Raw genomic sequence first — 19,787 nt, forward strand, 5'->3', positions numbered from 1 at the left:
GGGTCCTCCCTTCTGGTTGGTGGGGTTATCCTCTCCACCGGGTGGGTGACAGGAGTCCAGGTTCTCGGGGAATACTGTGGGTGGCGGCCTCCCTTGAGTGATCCAGTGACCTCGGACGTCTCTGCGGGAGTTTGTACCTGGAACCCTCCGAGATGGGAAAGGGTCTTCCGATCGGGTTGACTGGATCTCCCGAGCTGGCGGGTTGTAGACCCCTCGATTGTCTGCTCTCCTGCCTCTAGCATCACCGGAAGCAACTGGTGTTTGCACGGACCGTTCCCAGCTATCCTGTTGGGTGTCGTCACCAAGGAAGTTTTCCACCAAGCGGACCGCTGAATTCAGGGAAAATGCAGCATGTCTTTTTACCCAGGAGCGGGAGGAGGGGGGCAGTACCTGTATGAACTGCTCGAGCACAAACTGTTCAAGGATCTCTTCCTTGGTATGCTTCTCCGGTTGTATCCACCTGGTACATAAGTCTACTAAGCGGTGGGCTACGACCTCTGTCTTTGTTTGCATATTTGACTGTCCGGACCCGCTGTCGGTAGGTCTCTGGAGTGAGGCCTAGGCGATCCAGAATAGCAGCCTTTAGTTTCTGATAGTCCATGGCCTCGTCTGCTGGAAGAGCCTGGTAGGCTGCCTGAGCTTCCCCTATGAGGAGAGGAGCCAGAGTCGTTACCCAGCGATCAACTGTCCAGCCGTGGGCCATGGCTACCCTTTCAAAAGTGAGGAGAAATGCCTCTGGGTCTTCGGTTGGCTTCATTTTATGCAGCATCACCGATGGGTGATTTGGAATAGCTGGTCTGCCTGGGGTTGGGCCTTCAACTAGCAGTTGGAGTAGCTTTTCTTCCCGCCGGGCCTATTGCTCATCTTGCTGGGCCTGTCACTCATCTTGCTTGGCCTGCCATTGTATTTGCTGGGCCTGTTGCTCAGCTTGTTTCTCTGCTAGCTGGAGCTGTTGCTCAAGGAACTGAGAAAAAAATTTCTCCATTTTTTTTCTGTGTGGCCCTTCAGATACAGGGGCCGTCCGACTTCCCACTTCTGACACCACTTGTGGCAGGACAGCCTGTAGCCGAGGTCAGGGAACAGTCCACACATGTAGTTTCAGGATAATGAAAAATGTTCAATGGCTTTATTTCTCCACAGTAACATAACATGCGGGTACACTGTCCCTTTAACAAAATAAATCCTGCTCCACGATGGGAGAAAAACTGACTAACACAGCAGTCCTAGCTAGCAGGCTGGCTGGCTAAACCATAACCAAACCTTCAGAGTCTTTTAAGCAGTCATGAAAACAAATGAAACAAATCTTACTTTGGCTGCAGTAAGTAGTGTGTTGTATCCTTCTGGCTAGCAGCACCTCTATTCATGTGCTCTTGTCTGAGGGAGCCAGCTACTGCTGGTAACAAGATCCTTTTCTACCTTTCTGGCTCTCAGGTGTCAGCTTACTTCCTGACTACCCAAGTTCCACCTGAGTTAACCCTTATGAGTGCTGGATGAAGCACTCAGACATATGTCTCCCAGGCGTAACTGATAGGAGTTGACTTCACTCTGTCACACTCTCATTGACTGGACTTCCTCTGCCTCCATTTCCCGGAGGCCGAGGTCAGGCGAGACTCATCAACTGCTGGCCAATACCTCTGTTCCCGAAGTTATTCTACCTTCCGTTTACCATCAATTTCGGGACGTTTTCAATAAGGTACAGTCAGACCTCTTGCCGCCACACAGGACTTACGATTGTCCGATCGATCTAGTTCCAGGTTACTCCCTACCCAAGTCCAAGACCTACCCCTTGTCGTTACCAGAATCTCACTCTATGGATGAATATATCCAGGAGAATCTCAAGAAAGGCTTTATTCGTCACTCCAATTCCCCAGCAGGGGCTGGGTTTTTCTTCGTCAAGAAAAAGGACGGGTCGTTGAGGCCTTGCATCGACTACAGGGGTTTAAACCACATCACTATTAAAAATCGTTACCCCCTTCCCCTTATTACCGAGCTGTTCGATAAATTACAAGGGGCCAAGATTTTTTCCAAGTTGGATCTACGTGGTGCCTTTAACCTGGTGCGCATCAGGAAGGGGGATGAATGGAAGATGGCCTTCAACACGCGTAGTGGACACTACGAATATCTAGTAATGCCTTTCGGCTTATGTAATGCTCCCGCTGTCTTCCAGGATTTCATCAACGACGTCTTTCGTAAGGTACTCAATATTTTTGTTATTGTATACTTGGATGATATCCTGATTTTTTCCAAAGATCTCCAGGACCATATACGCCACACCTCCTACGTCCTTTCCCGTCTCCGTGAACACCATTTGTACGCCAAACTGGAGAAGTGCACCTTTCATACGACCTCTACTCCGTTCCTGGGGTATATCATTTCCGATGAGGGGTTTATGATGGACTCCGGTAAACTTCAAGCAGTCACTGAATGGCCAAGACCCAACTCTCTCAAGGCCATACAACGTTTTTTAGGGTTCGCTAATTACTATCGTAATTTTATACGGAGTTTTTCCACCATTGTGGCACCCCTCACTGCGCTCACCAAAAAAGGAGCTGATCCTTCTGCTTGGTCACCCGAGGCCATCTCCGCCTTCGAGACACTCAAAGAAGCCTTTATATCCGCACCTATTCTCCGTCATCCCAACATCGAACTTCCCTTCGTCCTGGAGGTCGACGCTTCTGATTGCGGCGCTGGTGCCGTTCTTTCCCAAAGTCCCACGCCCCAAGATAAGTTACATCCCTGTGCATATTTTTCCAAGAAATTCTCGTCTGCCGAGAGGAACTATGACGTGGGTAACAGGGAACTTCTGGCCGTGAAGATGGCTCTTCAAGAGTGGAGACACCTGCTGGAGGGGTCAAAAGAGCCGTTTACTATTCTCACGGACCACAAGAACCTTCTTTACATAAAGAACGCTCGACGCCTTGTTCCACGACAGGCTCGTTGGGCGCTTTTTTTTTCTCGATTCGATTTTCACCTGTCCTATATTCCCGGGACCAAGAACGTAAAGGCAGACGCACTCTCCCGTATACATTCTTATGAAGAGAGGCCAGAGGAATCGTTGGAGACTATCCTTCCACATGAGAGGATTCTCGCCACGACTACTTTCAAGAATCTTGACAAGATTTTGCACTCCCAGAGACGCATTCCCAAGGACTTGGTCGTTCCCGACAACAAACTCTTTCTACCATCCAAATTTGTTCCAGAGGTCCTGTCTTGGGGTCATTCCTCTAAATCTGCAGGTCATCCAGGTTTTAAGAAGACTACTGATCTCATTCGTCGGAATTTCTGGTGGCAAAGGATGTCTCAAGATATTCTGGAGTTTACCCGCTGTGACAAACGCCCCTCTTTTGTAGTGCTGACGTCTGTCTGGGTTCTTCCCGACACAGTCTTCTAGGGTTATTTAATACAAAAACAGGATCATGCAAAGTATTAAGCTGCTTAACTCAGGCTTCTGCCTGCTTTATTTTCATCCAAGTAAGGTACTGCAGCTTTAACATGTGTAGGTTAGAGGTACTCAGATACTTTCATTCAGCAGTTCACTCATTTCATTGTTACAGTATTTCCCACACTGTTATTTCAAGTAAAAAGAAACCAAACTATATAAACAAAATCCTATCCCTTTCAGGGATCTAACTACACATCAAAATCAGTCTCTCTAACAGCTGCTGGCCAACTAAACTGGTTCCCCAGCTTAAAACAATGCTCTCTCATTTAGGGTCACAAGATACAGCACAGTCTTTTAGCAACAGCAGTAACCATTTGTTTGTCTTATCTGTTTGGGGTGTCCAGGCAAATCCTCTGGTACTGTGATACGTGGAGAGGCCGTCAACCTCGATACTGGATGCAGGAGAGTAGAGACACCCCCAGCCCCCAGGCTCCAAGGAGAGAGAGTGAAATGCAAAACCTCTCTGCTCTAAATACCTGTGCATGTGATTAGAAGAGCAGGTGAGGGAGAACTAGAGCCATTGTAATCTGTGCTCTGGATTTTCCATCCAGCTGCCTGAGTTAATGGGAAGCTGTGGAACGGATCATTTTTAGCTATTCCTGCACTTTCTGCTCTAAATTGGGGCAGAAAGCTGCCTAACATCTTTGGACTATGTCACATATCCCCCTCCCCAGCTCACACCTACTGGGGTGAGCGGCCATGGACCTCACTGGGGTGAGCGCCCTACCTGAAATACTTGAGCTAACTCCTCAGTACAATATTAAGTATTCACATGATACGAATATGAACTTCATTATAAATTTACCAACCGAAAAGGGCATTTTTTTTTTCCATATTGTAAGCTACCAATATTTTTTCTCTTATACTACAGCCTTGTAATCTTAAGGGCCATCAACCCTGTATATTAATTTGTAGTTTAGCTACATTTTCAACACAGAGAACCAATATAACATTGTAATATTGACAAAATGCTTATTTGCATAGTTAAGTGTCCGTGACATAGTCCACACGTGTAATAAAAAAAATTAATCGGTCAGTTCCCCCAAACATTTTTTTTTTTTTTTTTTTTTTGACTTCCAGTCTATTGCATCCTTTGACTTTATTTCATAGCCCGCTGCAACCTGCAAATGACTGGACTGTTTCTTTAGCTTCTGATGAGACCCTTGGACCAGATTCTCCTTGGCTCCACAGTGTGGTCCAGATTGGTGAGATATGGAACTATTCAGGCGCCATGTTAACCTTCGTTGTTTTTTCTTTTCAATCTTTGATTTCCCTTTTGTGGCCATTACCAGGCCTTTGGGTTTTGGAGACCTAGTTGCCTCTGTACAAACGTAGTCCATATTAACCATGTCATCAGGATCTGTCAACAAGTTTGTGTTTTCAGGAACTGCCACCCACTTGGCTAAAACATCTTCTGTGTTGTCCTGGGTGTGTCCACTAGTTTGATAATCTTCTGGACAACGTAAATGAAATTGAGGATCTGGATTTTTGAATTCCAGATCAGGGAGTATATTCTCAGGAGGGTGCCTATCTGTTTCTGGAATAACAGCAGCACAATCAAAGTCAATTCTTTCTCCTTCCTCTTTGTCATCAGTGAGGACATTGAGTTTACTTTCCCTGGTCTCCTTTTGTGACCGTGTCTCTTTTAGCCTTGGAATCTCTTTCTCCAACTTCATCTTTATAGCAAATCGTAATATTGCAACAGCATTGAAGATACACGTATAGGAACGTACAGCTTGCTTGGTTAGGAGGTAGGATTGATAGCCCGACTGAACCACTTTAGCCGCTTCTCCCATGTCCGTCATCTGTTTCAGAGCGAGGTTTAACTCTGTTTCATTTTCTCTATTCTTGACCTGCAGCTGCAGGTGCTCCTTCCGGGTCTTGTCCAGCTCCAGCTGCAGCCGGGCCCCCTCATTTGCCGTGTGGTCCAGCTGCTTGTAGATATCGGCCATCTCGCTTTTATAGCGCAGTGTCAGGCAAACCACCTGACGGACGGACACCTCCTCTCTCTTGGCGCACTGTATCTCGCGCTCAGCCATCTGCTTCTGCAGCTCTTCAACCTGATCGTGCCAGACCTCCCTCAGGGTCTTCACCTCTTTCTGGTGCTTGCTCTGGGTTTGCATCAGCGCCTCCATTTTTTGGAGCTCTGCAGTTTGTGTCGCCTGGATCGCCGCTGATTCTGTATTCTGCAGTGCTTCCTGCATTTCTAACTTTTCCTGAATCAATTGCTTCTCCACTTTTTCTGCTTGGTGAAGCTTCTCATCACTTTCACTGATCTGGTCAGTCAAGTCTGAATTTTTCTGTGTCAGACTTACATTCTCTCTTTTTACAGTCTCTAAATTACTCAGGGTATTCTCATAGGTTTTCTTCAATGTACACAGCTCTGTGCTGCGAGCGTAGACCTCATGGCGTGAGAGTTCCAGCTCTGCTTTAAGCGCGCTAGCCTCTTGCCGAGAAACCCCCAACTCTGTGATGAAGTTTTGCACATCTTTCTGGGACATCTCATAGCATAGTTTCCAGTCAGTTCTTGTTTTCTTTGATTCGCTTGGCTCTCTGCCTATGGTGGTAGCAGTAGCCTTTGTCATCTCTAGGCGTGTCGTCATTCCTGGGACGATTGCGCCAGGCCCTATGGGCTGTTGCTCATCTCGGCGCCTTTCTGACGCATGTCCTGACAGCGCAGGTTCAAGTGGCTCGGTCACTTCCCCTGTGACTTGAGGAAAAGTTTTCTTTCTTTTTGCTTTATTAGCTCCAGAGATATCAGTGGTCCTGGGCACACACTCACTGTTATCAGCTTCCACATCTTGCTTGCACTCACAGGGCGTTGCTTGCTTTTGCAGCTGTTTGTCTTTGAAAATTTTGGGGCACACATCTTCCATGTGACCTACTTCACGACAGGCCCAGCATACTAAATTCATCTGTAGGTACGGCTCTCCTCCAGGGTCGTGATCATAGTATGGCCTGAAGGGACACTGTTTTGTATGGTTACGTACATTACACTACAAACATTTCACGTCGGCCATTTTAGAAACCCGGCAGGGACAATTGCTAGCTGCAATTTCACTCACTTCAGCAACTTACATACAGCACTTGCTAGCTGCAAATTCACTCACTTCAGCAAAAGGCATTAGCTTTACAAACAGCACTTGCTAGATGCAAAAAATTTTTTTTTTTTCTTCAGCAAAACATTTTGGTTTTCTGTTTGGGTTCAGGGTGCTATTGCATCCACACTTCGCACATTCTCTGTGTACGCTAGAAGCACAACTGATATACACAGTGGAACAGACTTCACTCATAGCATCTGTATTTTACTTCAGCTGGGCAGCCATTTTAAACCCCCGCATTTATTTGCAAACCCACAGACTTTAGTGTCTGCCCGCATTCTCCACCATATGTGACAAACGCCCCTCTTTTGTAGTGCTGACGTCTGTCTGGGTTCTTCCCGACACAGTCTTCTAGGGTTATTTAATACAAAAACAGGATCATGCAAAGTATTAAGCTGCTTAACTCAGGCTTCTGCCTGCTTTATTTTCATCCAAGTAAGGTACTGCAGCTTTAACATGTGTAGGTTAGAGGTACTCAGATACTTTCATTCAGCAGTTCACTCATTTCATTGTTACAGTATTTCCCACACTGTTATTTCAAGTAAAAAGAAACCAAACTATATAAACAAAATCCTATCCCTTTCAGGGATCTAACTACACATCAAAATCAGTCTCTCTAACAGCTGCTGGCCAACTAAACTGGTTCCCCAGCTTAAAACAATGCTCTCTCATTTAGGGTCACAAGATACAGCACAGTCTTTTAGCAACAGCAGTAACCATTTGTTTGTCTTATCTGTTTGGGGTGTCCAGGCAAATCCTCTGGTACTGTGATACGTGGAGAGGCCGTCAACCTCGATACTGGATGCAGGAGAGTAGAGACACCCCCAGCCCCCAGGCTCCAAGGAGAGAGAGTGAAATGCAAAACCTCTCTGCTCTAAATACCTGTGCATGTGATTAGAAGAGCAGGTGAGGGAGAACTAGAGCCATTGTAATCTGTGCTCTGGATTTTCCATCCAGCTGCCTGAGTTAATGGGAAGCTGTGGAACGGATCATTTTTAGCTATTCCTGCACTTTCTGCTCTAAAATGGGGCAGAAAGCTGCCTAACATCTTTGGACTATGTCACACCGCGCATGCCCCACGTGCGCTCAAAGCAAGACTCTCCGTCAAAAGCCTCAGAGTTTTCTGTTACCCCTTCCAGTTCCCGACCGCCCCTGGTCCCACATTTCTATGGACTTCATCGTGGAGTTGCCCAGGTCCAGAGGAATGAACACTATCTTGGTGGTCGTGGACAGGTTCTCGAAGATGTCCCATTTCATTCCACTTAAAGGATTACCCACCTCCCCTGCCCTTGCTGATATCTTTACGGAGCAGATTTTTCAGATTCATGGGATCCCTTCGTCCATTGTTTCTGACAGAGGTTCTCGGTTCGTATCCAAATTTTGGAGAGCTTTCACGAAGAGATTGGGCATCTCTTCTTCCTTCTCTTCCGCCTATCATCCTCAGTCCAATGGACAAATGGAGAGAATCAATCAATCCCTGGAGAAGTACCCGAGATGTTTTATATCCGATTTCCAGGATGATTGGGCTCAACTCCTCTCTTGGGCAGAGTATGCCGTCAATTCTGCAAAAAACGAGTCCACCCGGGAGTCACCCTTCTTTATAAATTATGGGTTCCACCCTCCCTGTCTTCCCATCCCCAACATTCCTTCTGGAGTACCAGCCGTAGATGAACGCATTTCTTCCCTCCAAACCGCATGGTCCAGGATTCAGTCTACCCTTCTCAACTCCTCACGCAGATCGAAACTACAGGCCGATCGTCATCGTCGTTCGGCGCCCATTTACAAACCAGAGGATTTGGTATGGCTCTCCTCTAGGAATATCCACCTCAAGGTACCATCTCCTAAACTGGCACCTAAGTTCCTGGGACCCTTCCCTATTTGTGAACAAATCAATCCTGTGGCATTCCGGCTCCAACTACCACCCAGTATGAAGATTCCCAATGTCTTTCCTGTGTCCCTCTTAAAACCATTCATCTCCAGTCACTTCTTTCCGGATCAGACTCGTAAACCGGATCCCATTACTATACAAAATAACGAGGAATACGAAGTTCACTCTCTTTTGGATTCTCGCCTATCCAGGGGTCAGCTCCAGTTCTTGGTGCAGTGGAAGGGCTTTGGCCCTAAAGAGAGATCCTGGGTACCTTCAAAGGACATTCATGCCCCGGCCCTTCTTAAGTCCTTCAGGAAAAAGTTTCCAGAGAAACCGTTCTTGGACCGTCCTGAGGCCGTTCCTGAAGAGGGGGGTACTGTCAGGAATCGGCGTTCTCCTCGCTTCCCACACGGATCACTCCCTCTCCGCAGGGAGCCCCTGGACACACAAAATAATCCTGCCTTAGCGGCTTCCACGGCTCCTCGCCCCTGCCGCCGTCGCGGGATCACTCCCGTCGGCGGTTCCTCTGCTCAGCGCCGGGTGCGCCCACGCCTCCTGCACGCACACCTACACGCACGCCAGCCCCAGTCGTTATGTGCATGCATTCCCAGCTTACAGAGCACACGCCTAACAGAGCACTTTTAACCACTGCTCCTGCAGTGAGGCGTCGCCCCCAAGCATCACACAGTTCCATGCAAATCAAGGATTACACTCAGCTGAGCTGTAACACCTCCCTCCTATCAGGGAGGACTCCTTGCAGTCCTCCAGGCCTGCCCCCTTTTCCCATTGGCCTGCCCAGCTTTATTATGCCTGTGCTTCCCATCACTCGTCGCTCGACATAGTCTCTGTATGGAAGCATTTGACTACTCTCTCACTGACTCCTCAGGTATAGACGCGGATTGGACGACTACCCCCTCTGGCTCTCGACTTCAGCTCTACTGGACTTCGTAACTTCTGGCATCCCTGTAACACGGCTTATACCTTCGATCATCCGCAACTCTCCTATCCCTGATCCTGGCAACGGCAATAACTACTGCTCCTCTACTACCGGTACCGGCAAGTATTGTCCTCATTACTATACCTGGCCTGGCAACACTAACACCACACTCCGGACGCGCTCCCTTTGCTGCGGGTGCGTGTATCCCTACGTCCCACCGGTTTATGTTTTAATATTTGTTGGTTTATTTTATATGTTGAGTTTCTGTAGTTCATCATTGGTATTTGTTTATCACCATATTTTTTAATTAAAGTAATACAATTATAAGTATTAACTTTTACTCACCATATCAATCCAGACAATGAGTGCATGTTAAAGGGTGTTTCCTTTTTCTTACATTTCAAGTTCATTTTGGTGTAAACCCTAAAAAGTCTGTTAATAGTGTTAGTGCAGAATGAAGTTGCTTTGTATAAACCCAAAACATTTATTTGATGCAGCCTGGATGTTTTATTATATAGGTTAACAAAATGTTTTATTTTGACAGTATGGCAATGCATCAAAATTCATTTCAAACAACGAACTATGCACGGTATATATGAAGCATTCATACATACAACAACGCACACACTTTATGAAGGTTTGCACTACTTTTAGCATTAAATTGTTGATGCACAATTAAAACATATATATATATAAGTTCTTCAGTATTAGGTGATACCTTTTTTATTGGACTAACAATTTATGTCATAGGACAAGCTTTCGAGAGTTCTCCTCTCTTCTTCAGGTCAAGCAATACCTGAAGTATTGAAGACCTGAAGAAGAGAGGAGAACTCTCAAAAGCTTGTCCTATGACATAAATTGTTAGTCCAATAAAAAAGGTATCACCTAATACTAAAGAACGCATTTATTCTGCACTATCGCAACTGGAGTAACACGGCTATTTTCTGCTTTATATATATATATATATATATATATATATATATATATATATATATATATATATTTTTTTTTTTATTTTTTTATTTTTTTTTTCATAGTACATTGAGTCCTATTTTCTCTGCATGAAAGCTCATGGTTGTCTTGGTCATGTCTGATTCACATTCAAATCCTTATCCTAACACTGCATCACTTTTCATGTAAAGGCTGTGAAGTTTTATTTTTATTATGTATTGTCATGTCAATTAAGTATACTACTGATATTTATGTCACTTTATTCCAGTTGGGAGGTTCTTGTAATTCTAGCTTTCTTCTAATACCTTGCAACATGACACATGTTGACTGACACTTATGAATATGTTGGATGTTAATAGCCAATCTACAACCTTGCATGTTAAATAAGTATTTTTTAATAATAAATAATAATAAGAATAATTTCCATAGCTAATATGACGATATCGCTTGCTATGAGTGCTACATTTATGGAAAGTTGGGAAAAAAAACAATAGAACAGTCGTATAGAGGGCGTTGCATTGCATACTGATTCATTGCATACAGTATATATACATATATATATATATATGTATATATATATATATATATATATATATATTACAGTGTTCGACAAACCTATACATTTGCTCGCCCCGGGCGAGTGGATTTAACCCCCGGGCGAGTAAATATTGGCCCAAGCAGCACACGTTTGGTACTAGGTGGCGAGTAGATTTTTTTGTGTGGCGAGTAGATTTTTTGGTGATTTGTCAACCACTGTATATATATATATATATATATATATATATATATATATATATATATATATATATATATATATATATATCAGAAAAGAAGCTCAAAATGGGCCATGTCCTGCATATTACAAGCGGAATAGACTAACACCCAATTAGATCACCTGCCAGAGAAAAGGAGCGCATTTAATTGATCCCAGTCACTGTGAGGTGTTTCAACCTGTCAGTGTGTGTGATATATCACTATGGAGTTGGATTTGGTTCGTTAGCTTGGTTACCTGAATTTAATATTGCAATACATTATCAAAATCCACTTCGAAAATATAACACAGAGAAAATTGATGGTGTAGCTTTATTCAGACAAGAAAATCACAATTCCAATCGCAGCATCTTAATACACATCATAATTGAAAGAGGTCTTAAGATATATCAAGTCCATGTTAACCCATATTTTTTGTTCATGGAAAATACTTTATTGTGGTGGAAAATTGTATTTCCAGTATACACCGCTAGGTGTGTCAGGTGGATCAAAGGTCCACATGGGACCTGAAACGTTGTGTTTCCGCTGTCTTTGGATGTCACATTAAATGGAAATTTGCAATATGAACCCGTGAGTAGAACTCTACTTTGTATCTCTGTCTTCGAGGTGACCTGCACTTTGGAGAAATTGTTTGTCGTAAGAACAATGAATAAGACCTTTGATAATATGGATTTTTATTTGACAAAGAACCCATTTACAGAATGATTGGGTCAGTTTAGAAGCATTATCTTACAGTTCAGCATTTTCCCAAGTAATATCATGTGCATTATTAACTATGGTCACTTGTATGTATGTCTTTATTATATGTCTTTATTTATATAGCACCATTAATGTACATAGCGCTTCACAGTAGTAATACATGTGGTAATCACATAAATTGTGAGGAAAAAGGTGAAAGACAGGCGCTACTAGATAGATGGAATCAGTATATAGTAAATAAAGATATGATGCAAAGGGAATGAGTAACCCAACCCCTTGCTCAAACCTCACTGGTGGGACCTGTGTCACGGGTTCCAAGGATTAAGTATTTGCTCAAAACATCCAGGGGGACCATATGGGGAGATAATAGAACAATATATACATATAAGTGCAGACGTTATGTATTAGGTGGATATATAAGCAATATCTTGGCTCGTATGACTGATCTACTCACAGGAGCAAGGTAATATTCAAAGCAGTTGGCAAATTGGGTTGCCACCCTTGAAGATATCTGTAAGCTGTACCCCCCTTAGCGGTTCTCCGTCGGCAGTATGTGTATAGAGAGAAGGAGAGAACTACATAGTGCGATCAGTATGAAAATGTTTATATATGAAAAACACAATAAAAATGCGCACTTACAATTTGCACAAAGGTTAAAAGCATGTATCACTTAATGTGAATGGAGGATGTCCCGAAACAGCTCACCGCCTCCTACAGGTCAGTCTGCATAAATAACAGATAATATAAATAACAGATCATGGGAATAAGTGCTTCAAACATAAAAGTAACATTAAAGAAGAGGAGTCCCTGCCCCGAGGAGCTTACAGTCTAATCTAAAGTCTATCATTGGCTTCTTTCTCTAGTCTCTTTCGTCACTGTAAGGCTGTGCTTATAGTGCCGGCGACCGATGAAGTCACCCATCACTGTCGCAAAAGTTGTATTTCAAGTTTGAGAGACGTCACTGGCGACAAGGCCAGTGACGTCACCAAGGGAGAGGGCAGAGTGCAATAGGCGCTGTGTGATTGGTTTAGAGGCAGTCACATGTGGTGACTGTCTCTCCAAAAATCAAATATCAGTGACTACTAGATTTTTGGTAGCACTGTTGCTCCGTTGCGCCGACGCGTGCACTATAAGCGCCGACGACGGCGACAATGCATTTGTTTTGACGCAATGGATGCGTCGTCGGCACTATAAGCGCAGCCTAATTCAGTTCACTACAGTGCCTCCAAATTCATTATTTCTTACACATTGCTCCTCCTATCTGCCAGACCTCTTTGCTAATATATTTCACTGTCTTGCTAATCCTTTCCAAATACATTCCTGTATTTTTATTTTAAAGGACAGTTACACTTATCTCACAATGTAATTTTGTATATAACTTAGCAATTTATTTTCTTGCTTCAACAAATGTAATCATGATTAAAGAAAACATGCTACTCTTTTAGTTTCTTTGAATATTAAGCTATTTTTTAATTTACAATAGGTACCCTAAAAGCTATACCACACAATTATCAAGTAAGTGCCCCATTCACCATTGGTTTTCCCTTCCATGTCAGAGAAGGGTGGAGGGCTGGGGTCTTGTGTGATGAGCAAGACGTGCTTCTACCTTCCACAAACACATAACACAAAATGTAGCAGCTAAAGGAAGTAAAATCCCTCCAACATTTCAGCCCTACCAAGATAACAAAGTAACTTTGAGAAATTATGTAAAATTATATCTTGGCATCTGGTGTCAATCACTCATTGATATGTCATTCATTGCCATTTCTTATTTTTAGTTTTAGGCAGGACTCTCTCTCTCTCGCTCTCTCTCTCTCTCTCTCTCTCCTCACTCTTTCTCTCCTCACTCTTTCTCTCTCTCTCCTCACTCTCTCTCTGTTTCTCTCTCCTCACTCTTTCTCTCTCTTTCTCTCTCTCTCCCCTGTTCTTCCTGTTTTCCATGCAGATACTCTCTTTTCTGATCTGTCTCTATTCTCACATTCTCATCTTCCCCTTCTTCCTCCACCAAACTCACTAGCGAGGAAGGCAATGCAGAAGTTTAGTTCATATCCAGTATATAACGTGGACAACTTCTCAACCTCTCAGTCAATTACCAATTGAAAAGGCTCTAACTTCCCCATGACATTCACCAATGTATTTCCGCACACTCTGCTCACCACTTCTACATCGCACAATGCTTCTCATCTTTCACTATGAAAATCACTTAGTGTGGACCTGAATGATCTCCAACATATTACTCTATTGTTTCTAATTGATTACCTGTCCCTTCAGATTGATAGCACTTTCTATAAAGGATGTCTTTACCTAGAGATCTGTAAGTATTAGTAACTATTTATATAAACAACTCATGATGTATGCGTATTACTGTCATTTGTATTATGTTGAACTGTACAATGCACTTTGTTAGCACTGTGTGCAGGGCTGCAACACAATTATTGGTGCCCAGGACAAATTAAAGGAGCAGCTCCCCCTCCCCCTCCGCCCGTCAGCAGCCCTGACTTTGTGAAGCAGTGGTCATTTTAATATAGTCATGTAACCTTGTGAGATATACTGTATGACGTTTAGTACTGAGGTAATTCATTTCACGTCGTGGTTATATTTCACCAGATTCACACACTTCCCTTTTTAAAGCTGCAGACCAAGCAATATCCTACATGTGTTTTTTTTTTATAAATCAGTTCTGAACTATGAGAAAATACTTGTAGCATTAAAAAAACCTCTGAATTACATTTGTAATGTATTATAATATAACAAGCATTTTTTGTTTCTATAGCAACCATTTACAAAGTCACATCCCCTACCTCTTCTGAAACAGGCTCTGACACCCCTTTTTAAGCCCTGCTGGCTCTCTAGCAGTGCAGCAATTGTGGCCTGGCCTGGCCTGGCCTGGCCACATGATCTTCTCCACGGAACTTTACATCATTGGTCCTTTTCTGCTACACCGACAGCCATAAAGTGAACCCCCAAGATTAATCTTCTCTGATCGATCACAGGAGAACGGATCGATCGGCAATTTAGCTAATTACTTATCAATGTGTGGATTGTATTGATTGACATATTAACGTGGGGGGGGGGGGGGGGCGAACACAGCTTGGACTGCTGCTTTAACTTCTCCATCCACAAACTCATCTCTTCACCTTAATCTTTCAATTGCCCCAACAAAATTATCTACTACTAGTAGGGCAATAAATGTATGTCACTTACTTAGTGCTCAAAAGAAAAAAATAGACTTGCACTCTACTTTGAGAAAAGTCCACTGAGTTGGACCGAAACGTTGGAGCTTTAATACATTTTATACAGTTTATAAGTGAATTAGGAGTGCTACTCTTCTCTTCATGTGTCACTTACCCAGCTCATATCATATGACTGGAACATGTTCACATTTGCCTCATGCTTATAATTGATTAGATAATAGATACCTCTCCAGAGTTGGGTTACCATAAATCAATACCCATGTTGTAATTGAAGCAATTAAAAGTTCATAAAATGTATTATTGTGACCCAATATCATCTTAGAGGAAAATATTGAAATCCATTGAAAAGTGCAGCTCCGGGAAGTACTGATCGTCAAACATGGCTGCTACATGTGGAGGAGACCAGTGGACAAGGGTGAGGAGTGCAGAGCAGGAAAATCACACAGGAATTTTCATTTTGATAAGGGCTTCAAATAATTATTCTTAAATGGTAGGCTTCGCAAACTTAGAATTATTTAGAAAACGTAGAGGCTCCGGAAGGATACTACAGACACAGGTTTATGGCACAAAAAACCGTTGGATGACCCCAAAGCAGTAAAGGTTGGAAAAGGCAAAGCCATATGTTGGATACAATATTGTGGGGAAATGAATCATGCCCCCCTTGTAAAATGTTGTGCCTTAAATCCCTATATATGGTAACATTCTTTTTACTTTTATTATATTGTTATGAAAGCTAAATACTGGGTAATTGAATCCATACTCCAAAGAGGTTGTGGATTACGAATAGTGTAATAGTGTGTGTGTGTGTGTGTGTGGACAGAATTGAGCTCCTATTCTGAATGAGGCAGCCAGGGTAGGGATTGAAGAGCAGGCACGATGAACGTTTCTCTGACATTCTTGTCATAGTGAGTGTAACACTAAGACAGGTTTGCTGTGGGACTATGGATTCCAGCAACTTTTAGTCACAATAAGAGTCATTGGGGGACTCACGTGTTGATATATGTGTGTACAGCACTTGATCTAAAAAGGATCTTTGCCATAGGAACCAAAGGCTGATTTAATTTTGGGATTTCGTTTTGGGATTTTAAATCCACATAATTCATAGGGGTGGTTAATTTAACTGCAAACTTTCGCTTCAGCTTCAGCTCTCCCTCTGTAGTCACAGTACAGTAAATGTTTTCAGATACAGTGGCGGCAGCAAAGACAAGCTTGTATAAGCCCAATTTCCATGGTGATGCATATTAGATCATATGCAAGTGTTTTTCATTCATTCGACGTAAATTCAGCTTGGAAAGGAAATAAAATTAAAAGTTTATATAACCAGAAATTATTTTCTAATTAGCAATTGGCGTGCATGCCATGCTGATTATATGCAAGTCAATGCTCTAACTATCTCAAGTATTTCAGAAATAGGTAACATGCCTGTGTTTCTCTGCAGTTTCTTTTCTATGCCTGCTTTTATCTCTTATTTCCCTCTTATCCTTTCAGTGTTGGAGAATGCACTGCAGATTGCAGTGTAACAGTAGAGATTAACGAATAGACCCAATCTACCATAACGTGCTGATCCAGGTTGGAACATAATGACTCAGGAAGTGTAACCCCATTTAGAGTCCTACTATATACCTAGATAGATCGTATTGGGATTTTACGATCTGAATTCAATGAATAAACCACCGATGAGGCATAGTCAATATCACAAGGTACACAAACGATCAATGAAAATGCCAATGAAGAGATAATGCATGCCTGGAGCTAATGTAAGTAAGTGGCTGATGATTACTTTATACAGGAGCAGCATTAAAGAGCACATACTGCAAGCAGCAGCACTGCATCATCTATCTCATCTCCCTCATCCCCCCTCCTTTCTTTCCCTCTCTCTCTTTCTCTCTCTCTCTTTCCCTCTCTCTCTCTTTCTCTCTCAGTCGCTCTCAGATTCATTTTTAAGCTGAGGATCTCCGATACAGCTGCATATTCTGCACTACATTCCTATGGGACTGTTAAAATGACCACATCTCCTGATCTCCTGGTGCCAGTGGAGGCGAGAATCCTGCTGAGCACATGGAACCAGTCCAGAGACACGCCGGGTACTCAGTACCCCTTTAATATGATCAACAACAATAAAAATATTAATAACACGAATACCCCCTTGGAGAATGAAAGGGATGTGAGCATGATAGTGATTCAATTCATTTATGCCATCGTGTGCCTCATTGGACTCATTGGGAACTCCATGGTGATTTTTGTGATTTTAAGATATGCCAAAATGAAGACGGCCACCAACATTTACATCCTGAACTTGGCGATCGCGGACGAGCTCTTCATGCTGAGTGTCCCCTTCCTCGCTGCCTCTGCCGCCCTGCAGCACTGGCCCTTTGGTTCAGGGATGTGCCGCACTGTGCTCAGTGTGGACGGCATCAACATGTTCACCAGTGTGTTTTGCCTGACGGTGCTCAGCGTGGACAGGTACGTTGCTGTGGTCCATCCTCTCAGGGCTGCCAGATACAGGAGACCCACTGTGGCCAAGATGATCAACATTTGCGTTTGGATTGTGTCCCTCCTCGTCATTTCCCCCATTTTAATCTTTGCAGACACCATGCCTTCCAAGAACGGGGTTGTTGTCTGCAATCTTATGTGGCCCCATCCCACATGGTCGGCTGTATTTGTCATATACACGTTTCTCCTGGGCTTCTTTCTACCTGTCGTAGCCATCTGCCTATGTTACATCCTCATCATTGTGAAAATGAGAGCTGTGGCTTTGAAGGCAGGCTGGCAGCAGAGAAAGAAATCCGAAAAGAAAATAACTCGTATGGTCCTGATGGTTGTTACCGTCTTTGTTATCTGTTGGATGCCTTTCTATATCGTGCAGCTCCTCAACCTGTTCCTACCCCATATGGATGCCACCATCAACCACATCTCCATCATCCTCAGTTACGCCAATAGCTGTGCTAACCCCATTCTGTACGGCTTTTTCTCGGATAACTTTAAGAGGTCCTTCCAGAGGATCGTATGCTTTCGCTGGCTTGAGAATGGTACCGATGAGCCAGTGGATTATTATGCTACAGCCCTGAAGAGCCGGGTGTGTAACAACCACCCCTTAGACTTCCAACAGGAACCCCTTCAATCGGATCCTTGTTATAAACATGGGACAATCACGAGGACCACCACCCTTTAATAAACCTGAAGATGCCTTGCGAATAAATGCTGCTAGCCTCACATGCCACTCTGCAACAAGAGGTTTCCATGTATGTCAAAATGTTCTGAGTTTATTATTATCTGTCTCCTTTGTATTAATCGTGGAATCGAGTGTGTTTAATAAACTACAAAGAATAACCCCCCCCCCCCAAAAGGGCTGTTTGTTTTACCTCTCTTCCCTTCCTCGTGTTGTTCATTTGGTTCAGTAGCAGCTTGTACTCTTCCCATGGCAGAGTTTATTGGAGAAGGCTTCCTGAGAGTCTGCAGAACCCCAGGTAGCAGGAGGGTTAATGATTTACCAGACACAGCCAAGAGATAAGGAAAACAGGAATACACATTTAATCACAGTCCTTATTAAATGTGGCTCCTTATTTATCTATTCAGTTCAGCAGTTACTGAGGTTACATTACAACACAGGTAAGATACAGGACCATTGCATGCACCCATGCTAACTTTCAACACAGGAAACTCATCATGCGTCCTATGTTTCTTTTTCATGATATGGAAAACAAAAAAAAAAAAAAACTTGACCAAAAAGACTTCTAGTTTATACTCAGATAGAGAAATGTTAAAGTTTATTCAAACAGCTTCACAGCATGTTCAGAGTTGGGTTTATGTTTGCTATTGAGCTGCTCTGTCCTTATCTCTTCTCTACAGTTTAATTGTGGGATCATTACAAGTGGGAAACCAAAGCTGATTTGTATAGTACATTCTTGGCAACATCGTTTGCTTTCCATTTTAAAAATAAACATTCTTTTTTTTTTATTTATTGAAAAATGACTATGACGCAACATTTACGTCTTTCATTACTGATGGAATCCATTCCCAAATTGGGTAGGACATTTTTTTTGTCTGGTGTGATCTGGGGTTTCTCTGGTCTACATACAGGACCCCTATAAGCTCATATTGAACCCCCAAAATAACCACAACATATATATATGCGTATAAGTGTCAAAAGAGGAGTGCTATTGAGCATGGCAATATATATTTAAAACCAGACAGATCTCAGTGCTACATCCAAAGACACCAATACACTGTATAGTGCCTAAATATATATATATATATATATATATATATATATATATATATATCTAGATAGATAGATAGATAGATAGATAGATATCTTTTGAATAAAATGGTCTTTTAGTTTAACCCTTTGGCCAAAGTGTTGTAAGCCCTTGAGCCCCTCCAAGGCAGACCACGTCTCAAGGGTCCTAACACTAAAATTGATTCTTAATAACCTGTACATTACCAGGAAGAATGAATTGTAATAAATCTGTCAAAATTAGTTGCATAGTTCTAAGTCTGATTGAAGCTCTTATTAACCTGTATAATACCAGGAAAAGCACTCTGTATTAGATTTGTCGCAATCATACTGGATGCAAGTTCCCATGGGTGTGGAAGGTGCAAAGGAGGGAGCTTTAACCATTTAAAAGTGGTTAACTAATTTTGACAGATTTATTACAAATCATTCTTCCTGGTAATGTACAGGTTATTAAGAATCTATTTTAGTGTTAGGACCCTTGAGACGTGGTCTGCCTTGGAGGGGCTCAAGGGCTTACAACACTTTGGCCAAAGGGTTAAACTAAAAGACCATTTTATTCAAAAGATATCTATCTATCTATCTATC

General features: G+C 42.9%; 1 protein-coding gene across 1 annotated transcript; it reads left to right on the plus strand.

The window, feature by feature from the left end:
- The first annotated feature begins 16,859 nt into the window (after positions 1-16,859).
- LOC142491947 (somatostatin receptor type 4-like) lies at positions 16,860-18,835 on the plus strand. The gene has a single exon (XM_075594735.1). The coding sequence runs from the start codon at positions 16,968-16,970 to the stop codon at positions 18,135-18,137; it is 1,170 nt and encodes a 389-aa protein (XP_075450850.1). The 5' UTR covers positions 16,860-16,967; the 3' UTR covers positions 18,138-18,835.
- Positions 18,836-19,787: the final 952 nt, after the last annotated feature.

Source organism: Ascaphus truei, chromosome 4 (genome assembly GCF_040206685.1).
Source record: "Ascaphus truei isolate aAscTru1 chromosome 4, aAscTru1.hap1, whole genome shotgun sequence".
Lineage (NCBI taxonomy): Eukaryota > Metazoa > Chordata > Amphibia > Anura > Ascaphidae > Ascaphus > Ascaphus truei.

Bases quoted from the DNA above. Each gene is read 5' to 3' on its own strand.
- LOC142491947 (XM_075594735.1), top strand. From the start codon at position 16,968: ATGACCACATCTCCTGATCTCCTGGTGCCAGTGGAGGCGAGAATCCTG.